This window comes from Anarrhichthys ocellatus, unplaced genomic scaffold (assembly GCF_004355925.1).
Source record: "Anarrhichthys ocellatus isolate YVR2014 unplaced genomic scaffold, GSC_Weel_1.0 scaffold8, whole genome shotgun sequence".
NCBI classification, from domain to species: Eukaryota; Metazoa; Chordata; class Actinopteri; order Perciformes; family Anarhichadidae; genus Anarrhichthys; species Anarrhichthys ocellatus.
The window spans coordinates 10,307,560-10,325,159 of record NW_022280038.1 but is presented as its reverse complement, the minus strand read 5'-3'; the positions used below and the strand labels follow the sequence as shown (position 1 = coordinate 10,325,159).

General features: G+C 43.1%; 2 protein-coding genes across 8 annotated transcripts in view; one reads left to right on the top strand and one right to left on the bottom strand.

The window, feature by feature from the left end:
- Positions 1-2,955, top strand: part of map1aa (microtubule-associated protein 1Aa) — a 40,767-nt gene extending 37,812 nt beyond the window's left edge. For all 3 annotated transcript variants that reach the window (XM_031848327.1, XM_031848328.1, XM_031848329.1), the window contains one exon: positions 121-2,955. In XM_031848327.1, the coding sequence (XP_031704187.1) occupies positions 121-276 (156 nt within the window). In that variant the 3' untranslated portion in view covers positions 277-2,955. The remainder of the gene's footprint in view (positions 1-120) is intronic.
- A 3,636-nt stretch (positions 2,956-6,591) lies between these two features.
- ppip5k1a (diphosphoinositol pentakisphosphate kinase 1a) overlaps positions 6,592-17,600 on the bottom strand; it is a 30,018-nt gene continuing 19,009 nt past the window's right edge. For 2 of the 5 annotated variants that reach the window (XM_031848460.1, XM_031848461.1), the window contains exons 26-31: positions 17,448-17,573; positions 15,050-15,112; positions 10,622-10,783; positions 8,238-8,375; positions 8,030-8,143; positions 6,592-7,734 (exon numbers count right to left, since the gene is read on the bottom strand). In XM_031848460.1, the coding sequence (XP_031704320.1) occupies positions 7,136-7,734; positions 8,030-8,143; positions 8,238-8,375; positions 10,622-10,783; positions 15,050-15,112; positions 17,448-17,573 (1,202 nt within the window). In that variant the 3' untranslated portion in view covers positions 6,592-7,135. The remainder of the gene's footprint in view (positions 7,735-8,029; positions 8,144-8,237; positions 8,376-10,621; positions 10,784-15,049; positions 15,113-17,447; positions 17,574-17,600) is intronic. The other 3 variants (XM_031848462.1, XM_031848463.1, XM_031848464.1) reach the window with 3 other exon arrangements.

Genomic DNA, 17,600 nt, shown 5'->3' with positions numbered 1-17,600 from the left:
CAAGTGCAAGTTAGAGAGGGGAGACACTGCGATAGTCAAACCCAGCCTATGTCTCACCCCTTTCTGCCCCTCAACCCTCTCACCCGGGACATTTCCTGATCTGTTGTCTTGCACGCTCAGGTGACGCTGATCCCGACCCACGACACGGAGGTGACCCGCGACTGGTACCAGCAGACCCACGAGAGGCAGCAGGAGCTCAACATCATGGTCCTGGCCTCCAGCAGCACCGTCGTCATGCAGGACGAGTCTTTCCCCGCCTGCAAGATCGAGTTTTAAAACCCCCCGGTTTCCTCTCGCTCCCCTCCTCAGCGTAGATCTGGATTTTAATTGCTCTTCTCTATAGCCTGATATGATAATCTGCCTCTGCTTTGGGCTCTGAGCGAAAGCAGAAACAGACCTGGATAACAGTCTATGTTTTTCTAGATTTTTATTCATTGATAAGCTTGTCGTGGCTATCACCACTTATATTACAACGGTAGTTTTCTGACAACTATGTCCTCCACTACATTATTATTTCTGTTTTGTTTTTTTTGTTTGTTCCCCAACTTTGAGACAATGAGTCTTTGTTTATTGAGACAAAATGCCCGTTGAAAAAAATAAGGATAGGAAAAAAACATGAAATGAATGTTTGGTTGCTTGTCTTCAAATTGGCCGAAATCAGAGCACAAGTTTGCGTACTTTAAAGCCGGCAACAAAGTTATTTTCTTCCACTGAATCCCAAACAAATTTGAATACCTTTGCTGATAGATAAATCATCATTACAGGCTAAATGTGACCAGCTTTACTTAACTCTCCTCTATTTTCTGTCTTTCTTCCAAAACAATGACAGTCCCAGTGTTGAACTTTGTGCCTCCTACTGAAATAGTACAATAGAAAATATGTCGTTTACAGTATATTTGCCGTAGCATAGGGAAGACCATATTCACAAATCTGTCTTGTAGTGAGTTATGATATTTCTACGGTTATTTAAAATCGAAAAATCAATCGTTGCAGTAGGAGTTTCTCGGTGGCTGTTATTTCTTACAGTGGATTCGACGAATATGTTTCTCTCTGTAATTGTTAGTAGTCTTCAATGTATTTTTTCAGTGTATTTCCTGTTAACGTATTGTTGCAGAGGATCTTGAGGAGAACTGAAGGCGGTGATCCAAGTAACAAAATCATCATTCCCGATCTTTGGACTCTACCCCGTTTATATATCTTTACATACAGAACAGCACTCAACAAATCGACAAACCTCACATCAGTTGCTGCGTCTCAAAAGATCTTTGTACAAAACGCTGCGTTGAAGAACGAAGAATGTATTCCACTACGACAATAGGAGCATGTGGCTGCGAGGAGAGGTTTGTGTTTGCGGTTGAGAGGTTAGACTGTCACCCACATGTGCCTTTTTGTCCCGCTGTGCTGGAAGGGAGATGGTTTGGAAGGTTCTCGGCGAGCTGGCCTCCTCTGTTGTTGTGCGAGTCTTGTCGGTGAGAACGTCGGTGCACAAGAAAAATAAAAAATAAAAATAGTTGTACATATATTGAGCATAAAAATGGCACTTTTAAACTATTTCAGACGTAGTGTTTTAGAATTCCAGGAGCTGCCACTCTGAGAAGCACAAACAGTAACCATTGTGCAGAAACTTAAATTTAGCAACATAAAAACAATTACAGCTGTGCCGTTTTCTTCTGGTTACTGTTAAATATCATTTGCAAACATATATTTTGAAGCCACCTCATGTTTTTAGCCATTTCTTTAATTTTAGTGGTTAACCAGTGGACGTTTTAAAGTAAGACTTTTATTATGCGTAGACATGCTTTTAATTTGATATTAATATATATTTTGATAAGTACTTTGAAGAGATTTTAACCAGGAACAAAACAAACCTACACACTGGACCAAAACACCTCACCAGGGTTGCTATTTTATGATCCGCAGTAAAAAAAAAAACAACTCCAGATATTCTTCTGTATGATATTTTACTCGACTGCGATGCATGCGCAACAGATTGCATGTACATAAAAAAAAGATTTAATATTAAAGCAGGAGGGCTGCAGGGAGCCACGACGACCTCAGCGGCTCCAGTTGATTTGAATGTGAAGATGCAGATTTACCTTTACGTTCTCCGTGGAGGACTTTGATCTCCTGGTGGCCTTGGTACATCCGACTGTCGCGGCCGGCGATGCATCTCGACTCTGTGCAGGGAGGGAAAACTTAAAACCCCCAACACAGTTTCGTTCTTCGGATGACCGTTTGACAGAATCCTTACAGACAGCGAAGAGACGACGCTGACGTTGAGCTCCGTTGTTCCTGTTAAGCCACTCTGTCAGCTGCATTCCTATACTGCACCACTGTAAAGGCCAATAACAACTCACATATGAGCAGACCACTCAGAACCCAGACTGCCAGACACTCACGTCAAAACATTTTTATCTAGAGAAGATTTCCTATTATTCACTCTTTTCCAGACAAAGCTTAACACTCACACACACACTCATAACCGCTGCATTTTCGTATTGTGCAAAACAAAATAAAAAAAGAGTTAAAAACTAAATATCTGTGGCGTTCAGCCGTGAAACAAATCATCATAAGGACTGTTGGTTTTCAGTGAGCCCTGCTTGTACGTGCATGTGTACCTTTTTGAGTTCTCCTGTATTGTAATAGATGAAGAAAAACATGACTTAACATAGAACTGCTAATTTAAAAGATGCATATTTAAGACGCTAAACTGTGCGGTACTGAGGAGGCACGTGTAACCTGGCTGTGCTGTGCTGTAAAGAAAGCCTCGTGATCGTGTTGTTTTTATTTTCCTCCTTTCTGCTTCATGGTTCTACTTTGATCTCTTGTTTTTAAGTGCAATATTCTCTTTATCGCTCTTTAAATGCTTACAAAAGGTAAAATAAAAAACAGATTTATTGTTAAAACGGGAACAAGTGTGGTGAAGACCAATAAAAACATCATTTACTGAAGAAAGAATGTCTCCCTCTTTTCTTTTTGCACCATTACATCACGCAGAATGTTCTCCTTCTGTGAACTGATGAAAGTCTTTTAATACAAAGTGTTTTTTAGCTTGTGACCCTTTGTAGCAAAGCAGTGAGTTTAACCACGCTGACAGCTAATGCTAATGCTAGTAGTTTTCCATTGGATTCTAGATTATTGCAGAAAATAATCTGTGTCAAAGGTTTATGAATAACACGTTTAATCATACGTCGTTTAGTTCATCAAGATAATCTCTACACATGAACTCCACTTTTATGATGTTTGAAGTGTAGCATAAAAAGCTAACGGTCACATGACTTCACGTATCCACCACTAAGCTAAAGGACTAGTGTTCTCGTGTGGACGTCTAGTCGTCTCATTTACACTATTTTGAAGACTATTTTCTTTTACTGACCTGTTTTATATCTGAGAACTAAACGTTAAAATCTTCAAAGGTCATACATAACCCCAAATAAAAATCCCATCTAAAAAATATTTAGTAATTTAAAATGTAAAAAATCAATAATTTTCTCATAGACTTCTATACAACCAGAGGAGTCGCCCCCTGATGGACACTAGAGAGAATGCAGGTTTAATGCATTCCTTTCATGTAGTTGTAGTTTCATTAATTAATTACACCAAAAATGACAAAAAAAGTAATTTAACTACTTGACTGCAAATATGAATGTCGAACTACCAGCAAGCTACTGCAAAATGTAGTTAAAGCAGCAAATTAACATTTACGCCGGCTCCATTCCATTAAATGGTCGTATCAGTGACTTAGCATGTCCAAGATTAGCATGCTAACATGTGCTCATACAGCTGAGGCTGAAGGGAACGTCTGAGAGTATTGGACAAAATAAAATCTTGACCTGACGATGGCACTAGAGGAAATGTTATTGCAATTCATCCTCAGAGGAACATGAATGTCTGAACTCAATGTCATGGCAATCTATCCAATAGTTGTCATGATATTTCACTCAAAACTGCAAATGTGATCCTTGTGTTTGCGCTAAAGGAAAAGTCAGAGGAGCCCTAAAATCATTAGGATTTATCTTCTGGGGACAATGATTGTGTTGGCAGAATGTATTTCCAGCCCTACATGTCGATGATAAGATATTTCACTGGATGAGTGGAAACTTTGACCCGTTTGCAGTGTTAAGAGGAAAAATCGTCAGATCGCTAAACTCATTGGGATTCATCCTCTGGGAACCATGAATATACCAACTTTTATGGCAATCCAATCCGACAGTTGTACACGATGCTTTTACTAAAAAGCTTTAAAATGTCAATCTAATAGCAGTGATAGAGGAAGAAGCATCACCAACGTGATTAGGATGTATCCTCCTGGGACTATGAATGTCCCACAGAGAAACAAGACACCAGTGTCCCTTCCTCCACAGTGTGAGGATGATGTAATCCAGTGGAACAGTGAGGGCTTTGTTTTCTGACTCATTTCAACAGTCTGACAGTGTTTACAGCGTCGAGCCCCCCCAGTATCATTTCAAAATGTTCCATACAAGTACTTTCTTTTAAGACTTTACTTTGAGTGGTCGAAAGTACATTTACTAAAGTACTGGAGGATAAACTTTGAGGTACTTGTTCCACATGCTGCTTCAGTTACAAGTTACTAAATGATATGTGAATCTGGGCTGAATCACGAGCATTTCCTTATTGATAAATCCGATTAATTACGTCATCCGTCCTCCCCTGGCTTCTATTTATTTCCCTACAATGGCCGTAATATTTCTTAAAAAAGGAAAATAAAATCCATCCTTTAGACTCTTAACTCTTAATTATCAATCTGCCACGTTCAAGTGTCATTTGAATCTTGCTCCTTTTAATTAATAACAATGTTTTCTACTTTAATTACTTTCTTTACAGAGAAATATTAAATGCAAGGGAGAAGTGGAACAGTTGTGTAACAGCATTGTGGAAAAAGTTAAATTCTACACTTATGTCTGCAGATATTTAAAAGCTTTCAATTGTTAAATGAAATAATATTTAAATCTTTAGCTTATTTTCTATACAGTTTGTTCTGATCCTTGATTATTTTATATAATTGGTTTGTTTGAGACGACAGAAACTAAAGATACCAAAGCAAACAAGAAAAGACCCACAAATTAAATTTACATTCCAAAAGTTGTATTTTGTAACATTGTTAGAAGTATTACAGAATATTGTGGATGTTTCATATAATGAACTTTCTAAAAACCAACGTATTAAACGTCACACAGAAGAACAGACATGTTTGTGTAGTCGTTAACTAACGAGGTGAAACAGACGCGAAGTGAGACTTCTACTGGATCACTAAACACTCCATCAGATAACAACCCAAACGCTCCGCAGCGGAGCCAACGTTTCAGGCTTTTCATAATGTTTCTAATCATTTGAGTGAATTGACCCTTTAAAGCACAAAACCAAACGGTGTGATTATCGGAACAGAGACGGTTTCCCCTCTTCAGTACGTAGTAACATGAAACCCCACGGATTAAACACAGGATTGCACATCTACCTGAATTGCTCCTCAAACATCCACACACACCTGCTACATAACTGCTCGCCACAATAAAAGCACATTTAACGTGAAATGCTCCTCCGGTTTGTTCAGCGATAAAATGAGAAATTAGCTTTCAGGTTCTCTCACATCACGAGGTCAATCTACAAAAATTATACAATAATATGGTACAATTAAATATCTGATGTTAGTATCAAAAATACCAGATTTTTAAGTTTTGTTTTTAAAGATGCAATTTCAAAATAAATATTTTCTTTTCTCCATCAACTCTTACTGATTATAATGAATCTTCAATGAGGCTTACGGGCGTAGGCAGTACGTGCACACTCAGTCTGACCTGGGGATTGAACACTCGGTGTGTTGCACTGGCAGTAATAAAGATTCAGCTTTTGTTTTGAAATCAGACGCAGGAATTTAAAACCACGAAGCGCCATAGACGCTCAGCGCGGGAACGAAAACGCTGGCGTACGACGAAGAGCCACAGGTTGTACATTTACAGTCTATAAGTCAGCGCTTCCTGTAACAAACTAAGAAACACTCGGTTGCCCTTCACTGCTGCAGCTTTCTAAAGGAAACGGCTGAAGGGAACAACGATGCTCCATCCAGTTCTAAGCTCCATTATTCAACATCTTTGTGGCCACAATGAATCAATTAAACACATCAAATGTGACAACCGGCGTTGTCTCTACCTGCCCAGAACAACATGGCCGACTGACACCGACCACGTTCACAAGCTCAAACATTTGGTTTTTGACCTTATTCAGCTGGTTTCACTTCGGCTACGTTACATTGTTTTTTCAATGTGTGTGTGTGTGTTAGTTTAGCGACCGTGGCTCACTGGCTTAAGAGGGTTGTCTGGTAACCGCAGGGTCAACGGTTCGATCCTCGACTGGGATGTGTCACGTGTCATAGTGTCCCTGAGCAAGACACTGAACCCCCGGCTCCCTGGGCGCCTGTCATTGGCAGCCCACTGCTCCCTATATACAGGGATGGGTCAAATACAGAGGTCAAATTTAATTTTGTGTATATGACAATAAAAAGGGTTTCTATTCTATTTCTGTTTCGATGCAGGCAGTCAGCCTGGAAGCAGACGGCTTCCTGTGAGATAAAGTATCGTGGGAGTAAAAACTAAATGTAATCAAAGTTACTGTACTGTTAACAAGTACACAATGAACTGTGTAAGTGGACTACTTGATTATTATTAAGCAGCGTTTGTTTAGGAATGATTCTGTCCCAAACCTTTTGATCACTGATCACTATAAGGGAGTTCACACTGGAGTGTTTCTGTGCACGTGAACAGTGTCGGCGAACATCTAGCAGCTAAAATGATGTTCTTCTCTCAGGAGAGAGCAAACCAGAGCTAAACACAGAGAGAACGTGGACACAAACACAACTCCCAACAGGATGATAACATTATTAAATCTGCTGGATGTGTAACACCTCAACAGCTTGGTGGGTGTTTCTGCCCCCTAGTGGCCAAAAACAAATGGATTAACGCAGCTTTAAGAAAAGGGCAACAAAGCAACAGTAACAGATCAAGTGGCTCCCTACATCTTTACAGACAGATGACCTTAACCAGTGGGCCTTTATTTAAAAGGCAATGAACAGCATGTATGGTGTTGAACACAGATCTGAGTTTGTTTAGTCTCCGCCCCTCTACGGCTCTGCTGCGTTAGCCGCCGCCGCCGCCTCTAGCGGTGTCTCAGTGAGCGGGAGGCTCTCCGGACCGTCCATCCACAGCTCCATCGACTCCAGAGTGTCAAAGAACTCGTCGGCTCCCTCGGGAGACTGCGGCGTCTGGGAGCTGGAGCCGGCCTCGCTGCTGCTCTCTCTGAGTTCCAGCAGCACGGGCAGCGAGCCGGGGAGGCAGTAACCCTCCATCCGAGCCAGAGGGAGCTCCACCAACGCAGAGCACGGCGGCCTCGGGCCAGCGTCTGAGGAGGCGTCGCCGTCTGCGAGCGCCACCTCAGGCCCTTCCTGCGCGCATTCGGCATCATCGGGCCATTGACCGGTAACAGCGCAGAGCTTGAAGTCGTCCTCTAGCGAGGTACATGGAGTCGGAGGGACTTCGGCGGAGCAAGTCAGGTCGAGGCCCGGCGCCGGCTGAGCGGAGACGTTTTGAGAGGAGTGAGTCTCCTCGCTGCTCTGAGGGGTGAGGGAGATCTTATCGCTGAAGCTGAAGCGTGGCGAGGTGTCCGCGGTGGTGGGGGAGGACGGCCCGGCGCTGGACACCGTGCTGGATGGGCCGCTGCTGTCTGCAGGACGACAACATGAACACACATTAAAGGCATGAGAGCGAGTACAGACTGGTAATGGTGGTGGTGTCACGGGCCACGGATTAATCACACAGTTTAACGTTTACCATCACTGTGTAAATAAAGTTCTACTGACGATCGTTATTGGACGATACATCAGCACCGCTAACAGCTAACGAATGGAGGTTACACTATGATGCCTTCAGGCTCTGTTCAGTGAAAATGAGTATTAAGAGAAGGTAAATTATAACATGTCAAATCTTAGTGAGGAAAAAGGAGATGCTGCAATACTCACACCAAGGAGGTCTGTCAGAGCGAGATCTGAGAGTGATGGAGGAAGAGAGGACTCTCTGAGGGAGGTACGAGTCCACCGACGGCTGGTTGTGTGTGTCAAACATGGCCGACAGAACTGCAGGGAGACAGTGAAGGACCCACAGAGTCAAAGTGATGATCGTCATGAGTCACAGTGTAAACAACAACGACTCGGCGCCGGGTCTTCTAACCTCTGGTGGTCCTCGTGTGCGGATCCCCCGCACTGTCGCACACGCCGGTGAGGAACTCGTTGACCTGTTTCAGCGACAGCGAGTTGTGCAGCGTCTCCAGAGGATAGATGGAGGGCACCATGGAGCAGCCTTCGAAGCCTGCGGGGCAGAGGAGAGACACGACGCCCGCGGCGGGCGAACATCAGGCCTCGGTTAGACCGGGGGAGGCAGAACCGCTCCGGTGACACCCAAACACACCACACCTCAGCGCTGTGCTCGGACGTCCTGCTCCCTAACCACCGCTAACAAACTCCTGCCAGCCGCTACGGTTCATTTCCACGCAGGCAAGTTGCAAAACAAAAAAACAAATACAAAAAAAAAAACACCATGCTGGACGCCAAGACACCATATCAAACGGCAACAAGTCCACGCATCCTCTAAACGTCTCACTGCATTTGCAAAAAGCAAGCAGGTCTATAACATGACACCTGTGTGTGTGTGTGTGTGAGTGTGTGTGTGTGTGTGGTCCTGACACACAGAAGCTCTAACGGCAGCACACGGCGGCTCAAACGTGTCCAGACTGCAGCTCAGGTCCACCATGTGTTATCCACAGCAGTTCATCCGCCGTTAGTTCACAACCAATCCACCAATCACAAAGCGTAACAACAAAACCACCACAGCTCGCCTCGATCCACTAAAGGACCCCAGAGGAGGTTTTCTTTGTGTGTCGTGTTCAGCTAACAAGCAGGAACCACATGCTGGTTAATGTGAGGAAGGACTCCGGAGACGTGACTGTGATGTGTGGATGAAACACAGAGGTGTCTGTACCTTCATGGAGACATGGAGGCTCAGGCTAGTGATGACACATTATCTGCTTAGAGCTGGAAGTATAAATAAAAAATGAAATAAAATCTTTAATCTTGAACCGAGACAGCGTGAAGTCAAGATGAGGCTGCGTCACCTAAACGTGGAAATATTCACAAAGCATGGAATCAACTTCCGATATGACGCCACGTGCAATATGTTGATTAATAAACAGGTCTGTGGAGGAACGAGCTGATAATGTTTCTACTGAACTTCTACTGTATATTGGTACAAATAGGTGTTAGTTTGAGTTTCTACAAAACCTGGTATTCATCAGTGTTTAATGTTGTCTAAACATGAGCACAGAAATCTGATCAAAGAATAAGCAAACGAGATGAAGAATATGGCAATACGACATGTAATAAGCGTTAGTTAATAGGTAATAAGGTCCTTAGTGCGTCATAGCATCATAAACAGTGTTAGATCATTATTAATGTTAGATTATAAGACATTAATAAGCATTCATATGAAACTTGTTACCAGTTTGTAGTTGTAATGCTATTATAAACAATGGTAATAAACTCATAAGGCTTTAATTAACATTCTTTAAACTGTGTACAAACAAGTTTCTTGCTTTTAATTGTCTGATAATCCAACAATAAAGTTATTAATAATAGTCTTAACACACACACTAGTAATACTCATCTTATAAGGACATCTAAGGGCCTTGTTCACTATTAACTAGAGCTTATTACGATGACCTTAATATAAAGAACTACCGTTTGATGCCGTCTGCTAACACATTTCAGTCGATGTCCAGCTGTGCCAGATGTTGTCCTCGTGATCACCGCAGTGCGTCCACACATGAGTGGGTGAACACTCACATTTTATTATTGCTTGTTTGTTGTCTGACGTTTGATCAAACTAATCATCGCGTCTGTCGCTGCTGTGATTACATTTCCTGCCAACACAAATTAAATGTCATCTTTCATTTTATCTCGGCGACCTCGATCCGACACCGACTGGAGCGACAAATGGAAACGACGCCCGTCGCCGTTTTCACTGCAGAATGACGACAGTGATGAAGTTTCTCTCGTCTTGGTGTTTTATTTAGATTTACTTCTGGTGAAGTCACAACACGTGAGCCGGTGTGCTGGAGTTTGGTAACATAGTTTGGGGAGAACACAGAAAGGAGGGAAAGTCTAAAATTTGAATGTTGGACTCTTTCAAAAGTGATATTTGAATGCATGCAGTTTATGGTTCTTTTCCTGTCTTGTTGCATGTAAATTCCGAGAAGAATTAATGATATTTTGTATGGTTAAGGAATCCTTCAAAAACAAACAAAAACAACGTAGGGGTAAAGATAGACACCGCTGCAGAGGGGAAAGATAGTGGTCGCAAAAAATGGCCCAAAACAGCTCACAGCACTCCGGCTTGCAATCTGCATAACCACAGAAACAGGCAAGCATGCAGGAACATCAAGAGGCAAAGCATGAGAGTCAACCACAGTACGAGCACAGGCCCAACTGAACCGTGAGCAGTGGTTGAACAGGGCGTGAGGCTGGGGGGGAAGGGAGGGGAGGGGGGGGCCAGGGGCTAACCGTGGAGGTACTCTAGGGGGTCTTGGCCGGAGATGAGCCAGTTTCGGAAGAGGCGGAGGTGGTAGGAGCACTGGTGGAGGTGGTGGGCCAGCGCCCCGTCCAGGCTGAGGTCAGCGGGGAAATGCCTCAACAACTGGGCCACACTGGGCTCCTCCAGGGGCTCTGAGGAAGAAGAGGGAGAGCGAGGAGGAGGAGGAGCAGGAGCAGTACAAGAGACATGAAACGATAGGAGATAAGCGAGGAAGAGAGGGAAGGACTGAAGTACATTACAAGATGAGAGGGGAAATAAAGAGATAAGTGTAGCGTGTGTGTGTGCGCGAAGGAGGCAGCCAGCAGCTCATCATGGCCGCCAAGCGGCAGCACATCAGAAGAAGCAGAAAACCACTTCAACAGAAACTTCTCCGCGCGGCAAACAAAGCATCCAGCAAGAAAACAAACCACATCGTGTTGCTTCTCCGCAGTACCTCCATTTATTTAAACTTTTAAAAAAAACTAACAAGCCAATGAATGAGAATCCACGAGACGTTCACAGGAAGCCCAAAAGAAGTGACGGCAGCCTCGGAGCCACGTCTCCAGACAAACACTGCGGGAGCTCTTTATTTGCGCGTGCAGGTGAATCTCGCGTCCACAACGACAAACAATTTGACGCCATCTTGTTTTTAACACGAAGCTGCAGCTGGACGTTTGGAGCCAACACACAAACTGCGTCGTACCTTTAGCAGCGCACCAGACCGGTGGAGCCGCTGCTGTGGTGAATAATATATGTGAGAGAACAGCACACTAACATACAGCGTGTGGGTGTTTCACTCAATGTCCCTGCGTGGTGTGTTCTTAACAGGAAGTGTGGCGTTTTAAAAAATCTGACTGTCGCGTTCACACGGCTCTGGTTGACGAGTCGACCCTCGCAGAATCTCTCCACTCGTGGATGAACATTTCTGCCAAACAAACCCGTTAAACGACAGAAAACACGGTTATTCAACCCAAAAGCAGAGATAAGAGAAGATTCACAAAATCCAGACCGAGCAAACCTATTTACACCAGCAGGTTGTTTTTATCCAGATAAAGCGGAGAGAAGAGTAGCTCGTTAGTTCACAACGTTAATATCTTAATGTCGGAGCTTCCCGTCTGTCTCACCGATAAAATGTTCTCAAGAAATTATTCAAAAATCAATAGAAAAAGCAAAGTGGAGACATTGTGATAACACTTCATCATTTAGGGCCGTACCGGATAGTTCCACGCTTCCTTCATCACGTGGACATTACAATTTCATTTGGGTTGAACGCCGTCTTTCTGCACAGGTGCACATAAAGATCATTATTATTATTATTATATTACATGTATTATGCTGTTTGTAGCATAAAGACCCCAAACGCACTTAAAGCCATAATTGATGCTCTGCAGGCGTCACATGTTAACGCCACAGAACCAGCAGTGTTTCAGGTACAGAAAGCTCTTCATCCAACACTTATGTATACGACAGACACCGCTCAACACCTCATCACCTCATCTTTTTAAATTAATACCAATGAGACACAAACCATCCATCAAGTAACGCCATTTACGTTATGTCGTGACAGCTGACGTTGTGGATAAAAGCGACAGTAGTAGTTTTATTAATATTTAATAAGTTTCTTTGATAAGGTCTCAGACGCTTTTAGTGCATTTGGGCTTTTATCAGATTCCAGTTGTGACTGCGTGGGATTGTTTCCAAACATTTCCAATAACTCCAGAGCTTTGTTAGGTCGAAAAGTCAACATTTAAAAACTAACAAGATTTTATCTAACGAAATATTCAGCTTCCAAGCCTCGGACACACCAGACGACCACATGTGAGCACTGAAACCACTGAGAGCTTTATGTGTGCTTAAGAATCAAAACAAAACTGACCCGATGTCTCTTTCAGAACACAAGAGCAATGCTTCAACCCGTCCTCTGTTTACGCTCAATAAGAGCTGATCCTGGTTCAGTCAGCTGGGATTGAACCCTTCAATCAGCCACTGGTTAATCAACGAGAGTCAGAGGAAGAGTTAAACATTCACGTCTAACAATGAGCTCACATCCTCAGCAGCCATGGAGTGACCTTTATGTAAATACCGTGTACTCATGCACACACATTAAAAATAAATAAATGACTTATTGGATAATGATCAGTTTACAAACTGTATGTAGGATGTTAAGCAGGGTTCCACCCTTGACTCAGGACACATCTCCATCATAAGGCTCTCTGCTTTGTAAAACATGAAGATAGAGAATGAAGCGTTTATAAGTTAATAAAAGGAAAATAAATGATGACTGGCTGCTTTAAAAAAGGTCCAACAACAGGCCGGCAGGCTTCACACGTTATGTATGTGTGACTGACTTCTTGTAGATCACAGGATGGCATATTAGGTACAAAGAACACAATTACAGAGCTGGAGGGAGGGTACGATTCTGAGAGAACACTAATATTCTCTGAGGTTAAAGTAGAAGAAGAACATCGCTCCACTGTGTGAGGTTACATCGACCTCATCGCACCTCAGACGCCCCCGTCAAACACCGAGGGGACGTGAGCCGCAGAGTGCAAAATATATTAATCATACTAGTATTTATTAATGTTCACGAAAGAACACGAACAAAAACGTGTATATGGATCTTTCAGAGGCCAACCTTACCACAGGAACACTACTTTAGGCAAAAGTCAGGTTTGCACTCGGCAGCTCACGTTCTTCTTGTGAGTTTAATCTCAGAGAACTTGTTTTTTCGCAAATTCATGAATCTTTTCCTCCTAAATTTGAGAGTTTTATTCTTGTAGATTTACCACTTTCATCCCCCTCGCGGCACCGTAAAGATCTTCTTTTTGCTTGACTTAGAACAGCTCTAACACGCCGCCGTGCAGAGAGAGCTACTGTGCAGTTTGTCTTCTGTGGCTCCGGAGGATCATCTCTGCCTTCAGACTCACTTTTGACAGAAAGCCTGAAAGGAAGAGTCTGATCCACCGGTTTAGGACCTCGACCAACACTTGGGACTAAACGTCAGGATAGCTCGGCTTCTGCTGCTTCAACCTCCTTTGTCTCTTGCACGTCACCAAACTTTATGGAATTGTGACAGTAAACGCTGACCTTCAGAAATTCTTTCGACTGGCCCCGTGACAAAACAGTTTGCTGACATCAGTTATGACTTGAAACAGAAACAACAAACCAAAGCATGCTGGTATAATAATAAAGTTATTCGAAAAGTGTGCACCTTGGAAGGAGGCACGGTTGTGCCAGAAATCACTCTGCAAAAATACACAAAGCCGGAATAAACGAGTCCATTACTGAGCCAACTGTCCTCCAGCCGGACCAGATCAGGGACTCATTCCAGACCGTGTCCTGCCTCTCTACTATATGTATATTATATTTATGTCCGCCATCAAATGACTTGTTGTGCAACTCTACAGCTGGCAGCAATGATGCAAAATGAGGATGATTAGTAAGTGTCCCAAATCTTGAGTAAGTGATTTAGCGTGTGTTGAGGAAGTGGTTTCCTGTAAACAGCAGTGGGAGACAAAGTGAAATGAAGTCGGACTCAGATTTACACTCGTCTGTTTTCTGAGTCTGTGATCTAAACCGAAAACTACATGAAACTTCTAAGTGGCTCCAGGAGAAGTAGGCTTTGCAGTGAGTGTGAAACGCTGACTGTGGGTTAACTGGAACAAGATGCAAGAAGAAGTTTCCTTTAACCAACTAAAGGTAGTTTAGGATGATTCAGTTGATTAGAACGCTCTTTTGTTCATCATCGGCCTTCACACATTAACCACCCGAAAAATGCAAAAAAAAACTCGCCTGCGAATATTTCGCATCAAAACTATTTATGCTGGTAAATTTCGAACAGACTTTCTCAATAAAAGGTTTGAATGGATTTGCGCAGCCAGAGAAACAACTACCAGGATCCTGTTGTCTGACTTGAGCTTTTATTGTGAAATGTAAGAACAGAGAGAGCGGGTCTGGTCTGGAAGGAGAAATAGAGTTTGAAAAAACATATTAAAATGCAAAATAATCGCAAGAAAAATGCGCTCCCGGTGTATAAAGGCTTCTGAAGAGAATACGTGTATTTATGTATTCACAGGTATAAGTAGTGTGAAGATGTCTTTATTTACGGCTACACTTCTACAAGGCCTTTGCAAACATTTGCTGACATTCCCCGTCTCCTAATGTCTTAATCGTTCACTGGGTAAAATGACCAGTGGGAACCCTGGTGAGAGAGAGAATGTCAGGGAGTGTTAGAAAAGGAACAGTCCAAAAGCATATGAACAAAATCATTGGAAAAAAGTATAAAGGAAACCTGGAATGCTGGAGGGCCATGTGGAGAAAAAAATGAAAAAATAACCCAAAGGTCAAGAAACAAGTTTGAAGACATGCAAGACAAAAGGGAGGTGGAGTGGAAAAGTACTTGAAAGAAGCAGACGTACCATTAGTCGGATACTTTGCAAACGACACAGAAAATCGTTTTACTGCCGGCATAGACAACAACTCTGAGGAAATAAAAAATAAAAATAAAAAAAACACGAGTGTTACTCGAGGCCACAGCAACTTGAATAAATCATGTTTTAAATCATGTCCCTATTCTTCTCTAACGTGGATCAACCAGCAGAACAGAAGAGTCTGTTAGTGAGGAACACCTGACTTCATGTTACTTGGGAGGAACATCTCTGTGGTGACGGAGTGAGATGAAATGTTGTAACTTAGGAGGTGATGAGAGGTCACACCAACAGCTAGAAAAACCAGTGACTGTAAAGCTGCTTCAGGTCTAACAAGATGATCCACAATCCCGCTTAAATGCCGTTCAACCGCGTAAACAACAATAGAATAAAATATATCAGCCGGTGATCCTGACCAGGATAAAGATGCTTCAGCGTGGAGACAGATAAAAATAATAATAACAGATGACAGGGAGGGAGGAGCATGCACTGAATCAGCACAATTCGTGCGCACTCGACTGCATCAAGACTAACGCTTCCTTTGATTGTTGAAAAAGGAACAAGATGGATGACAAAGACCAGACGATGAGAGAGGATCGGGGGGGGGGGGGTGTCTGTGTGTGATACCACAGTGACATCTACTGGACGACTCGACCACAAACATCAGCAACGCACTCAGGGCCGAGCCACGGCGGCCCATGATGCATCACTCAGCTCCTTGAATTTCACATTGAATTTGACATTTGCACACAGTTACAAGCACTAGATGTATAACTCCATCAGCACAGGGCCCAGACATTCACAACAAGAAATGAAATGTGAAATGAAACCGACTTCTGCTACCGAGTCAAAGATGTATTACTATATCTATATTAGATATCTATATTAGTCAGATCGTCAGGTTTCTCCCTGAGGCACCACCAATGTTTCTGATGACTACGTTTACATGCATCAAATACTCGGGCTGTTACCCTTATTCCCGAAAAAGACAACATTCCTAATAAGCCGTTTACATTCCTAATGAAGATGAATATTCCACTAATATTCCCGGTTACATGCAGCCTTGCACATTTTCTGATTTAACGTAAACTGACCCGGTGCCTCATCCTCATCACCAGTGAGTCCCACGTCCACGTCGTTGATCACGTCAAACTACGGAGAAGTGAAACGGCCGGAGCCGCTTGTGCCATTTGGCTTCTTTGCTTCTAAATGTGTTTTAAGTTTCCCTCGATTGTCGGACTTGTCGGACCGTGTGATCTCAGCCGCCCTCCTTTCATTCCTCAGAAAGGTCGGCGTTGAGATATTTGCATTCGGAATAAACTCGATGTTTACATGAGCCACATCAAATATTTGACGTATTGGGAATATTAGTGGAATACCAGTGTGCATGTAAACATGTAGTCAGTCATGTCAGAACTTCTCCAGTTGTTTGACTTTGAGTGGTTGTATATTTCCTCTCCAACCACTGAACAGACTGTAACAGGAAGTCAGCGCAGCCGTGGACCATGCAGAAAAACAACAACATCGGAGGAGGAAGATGATGAGGATCTTTGAGAATGAGGGGAAGTTAATGGACACATACAAACGAGCAGCTGCTTCACACAAGCAGGAGCTTTTAAAGTAAAAATCTAAATAAAAATATCAGACTAAAACAACTCTGGTCTAATAATGACGAGTTACATTGACGCTGCAGTTGACAAAAACAACCAAAGTCTAAGTAGCTCCGCCACAAACCAAGGGCACTGATTACACGACTGTACGACACCGACTCGATGACGCCGTTGTTACATGTGCTATTCTCGTGGCCACATTTCCTGCTGTGGCCTTCCCACATATTACACATGACGTCTAAAGTGGGCCAGAGGCAGCATGTATACAAGCTGCTGGAAAACAAGAAACAAATACACCAATTTGACTCAAAGTGGTGCAGCGATAAAAGAAAAGGAAAAATAAATAAAAGATGGAAAGAAATCGCATGGGTTTGGTGGCAAGAATGATTATGGAGTCTAAGAAAACAGACGTTACTAGAACTATTAAATACATGTATATGTAATAAGTATATATAATAAGTATATATATGTGTATGTATATACATGATGTTTATTCCTTTTTGTCATCGAGCACACATTCTTCCAGTCCAAATAAGTTCTACTGCTGCTGTGTTTGCACAAACTCTAGCTACTACAACTACCACTTGTTCAGACTAAACCTATATATAGATATATCTATATAGATATATAGATATAGATATAGAGAGAGAGGTTAGGGCATCGCTCAGGAAGTCAAACGTACACTATTTTGGGTGCAGAAGGACTAAGAGTGTGCGGCACTGATCTGCTGTTGCCCTGTGCAGGTTTCTTGTGATAGGAGCGCGGTCTCAAACACGTACCGTCTTTGTAGGACAGACTGCCGCTGGAGAATTTTTTGCGATGTGCGCGTTCGTAGTCCTGCAGGTTGGGGGCGCTAGAGGACCCCCCTAGGACAGTGGTGCTGAAGAGCCCGGCGCACTGAGAGCCTGCGAGGGGGGGGGGGGGGGGGGGGG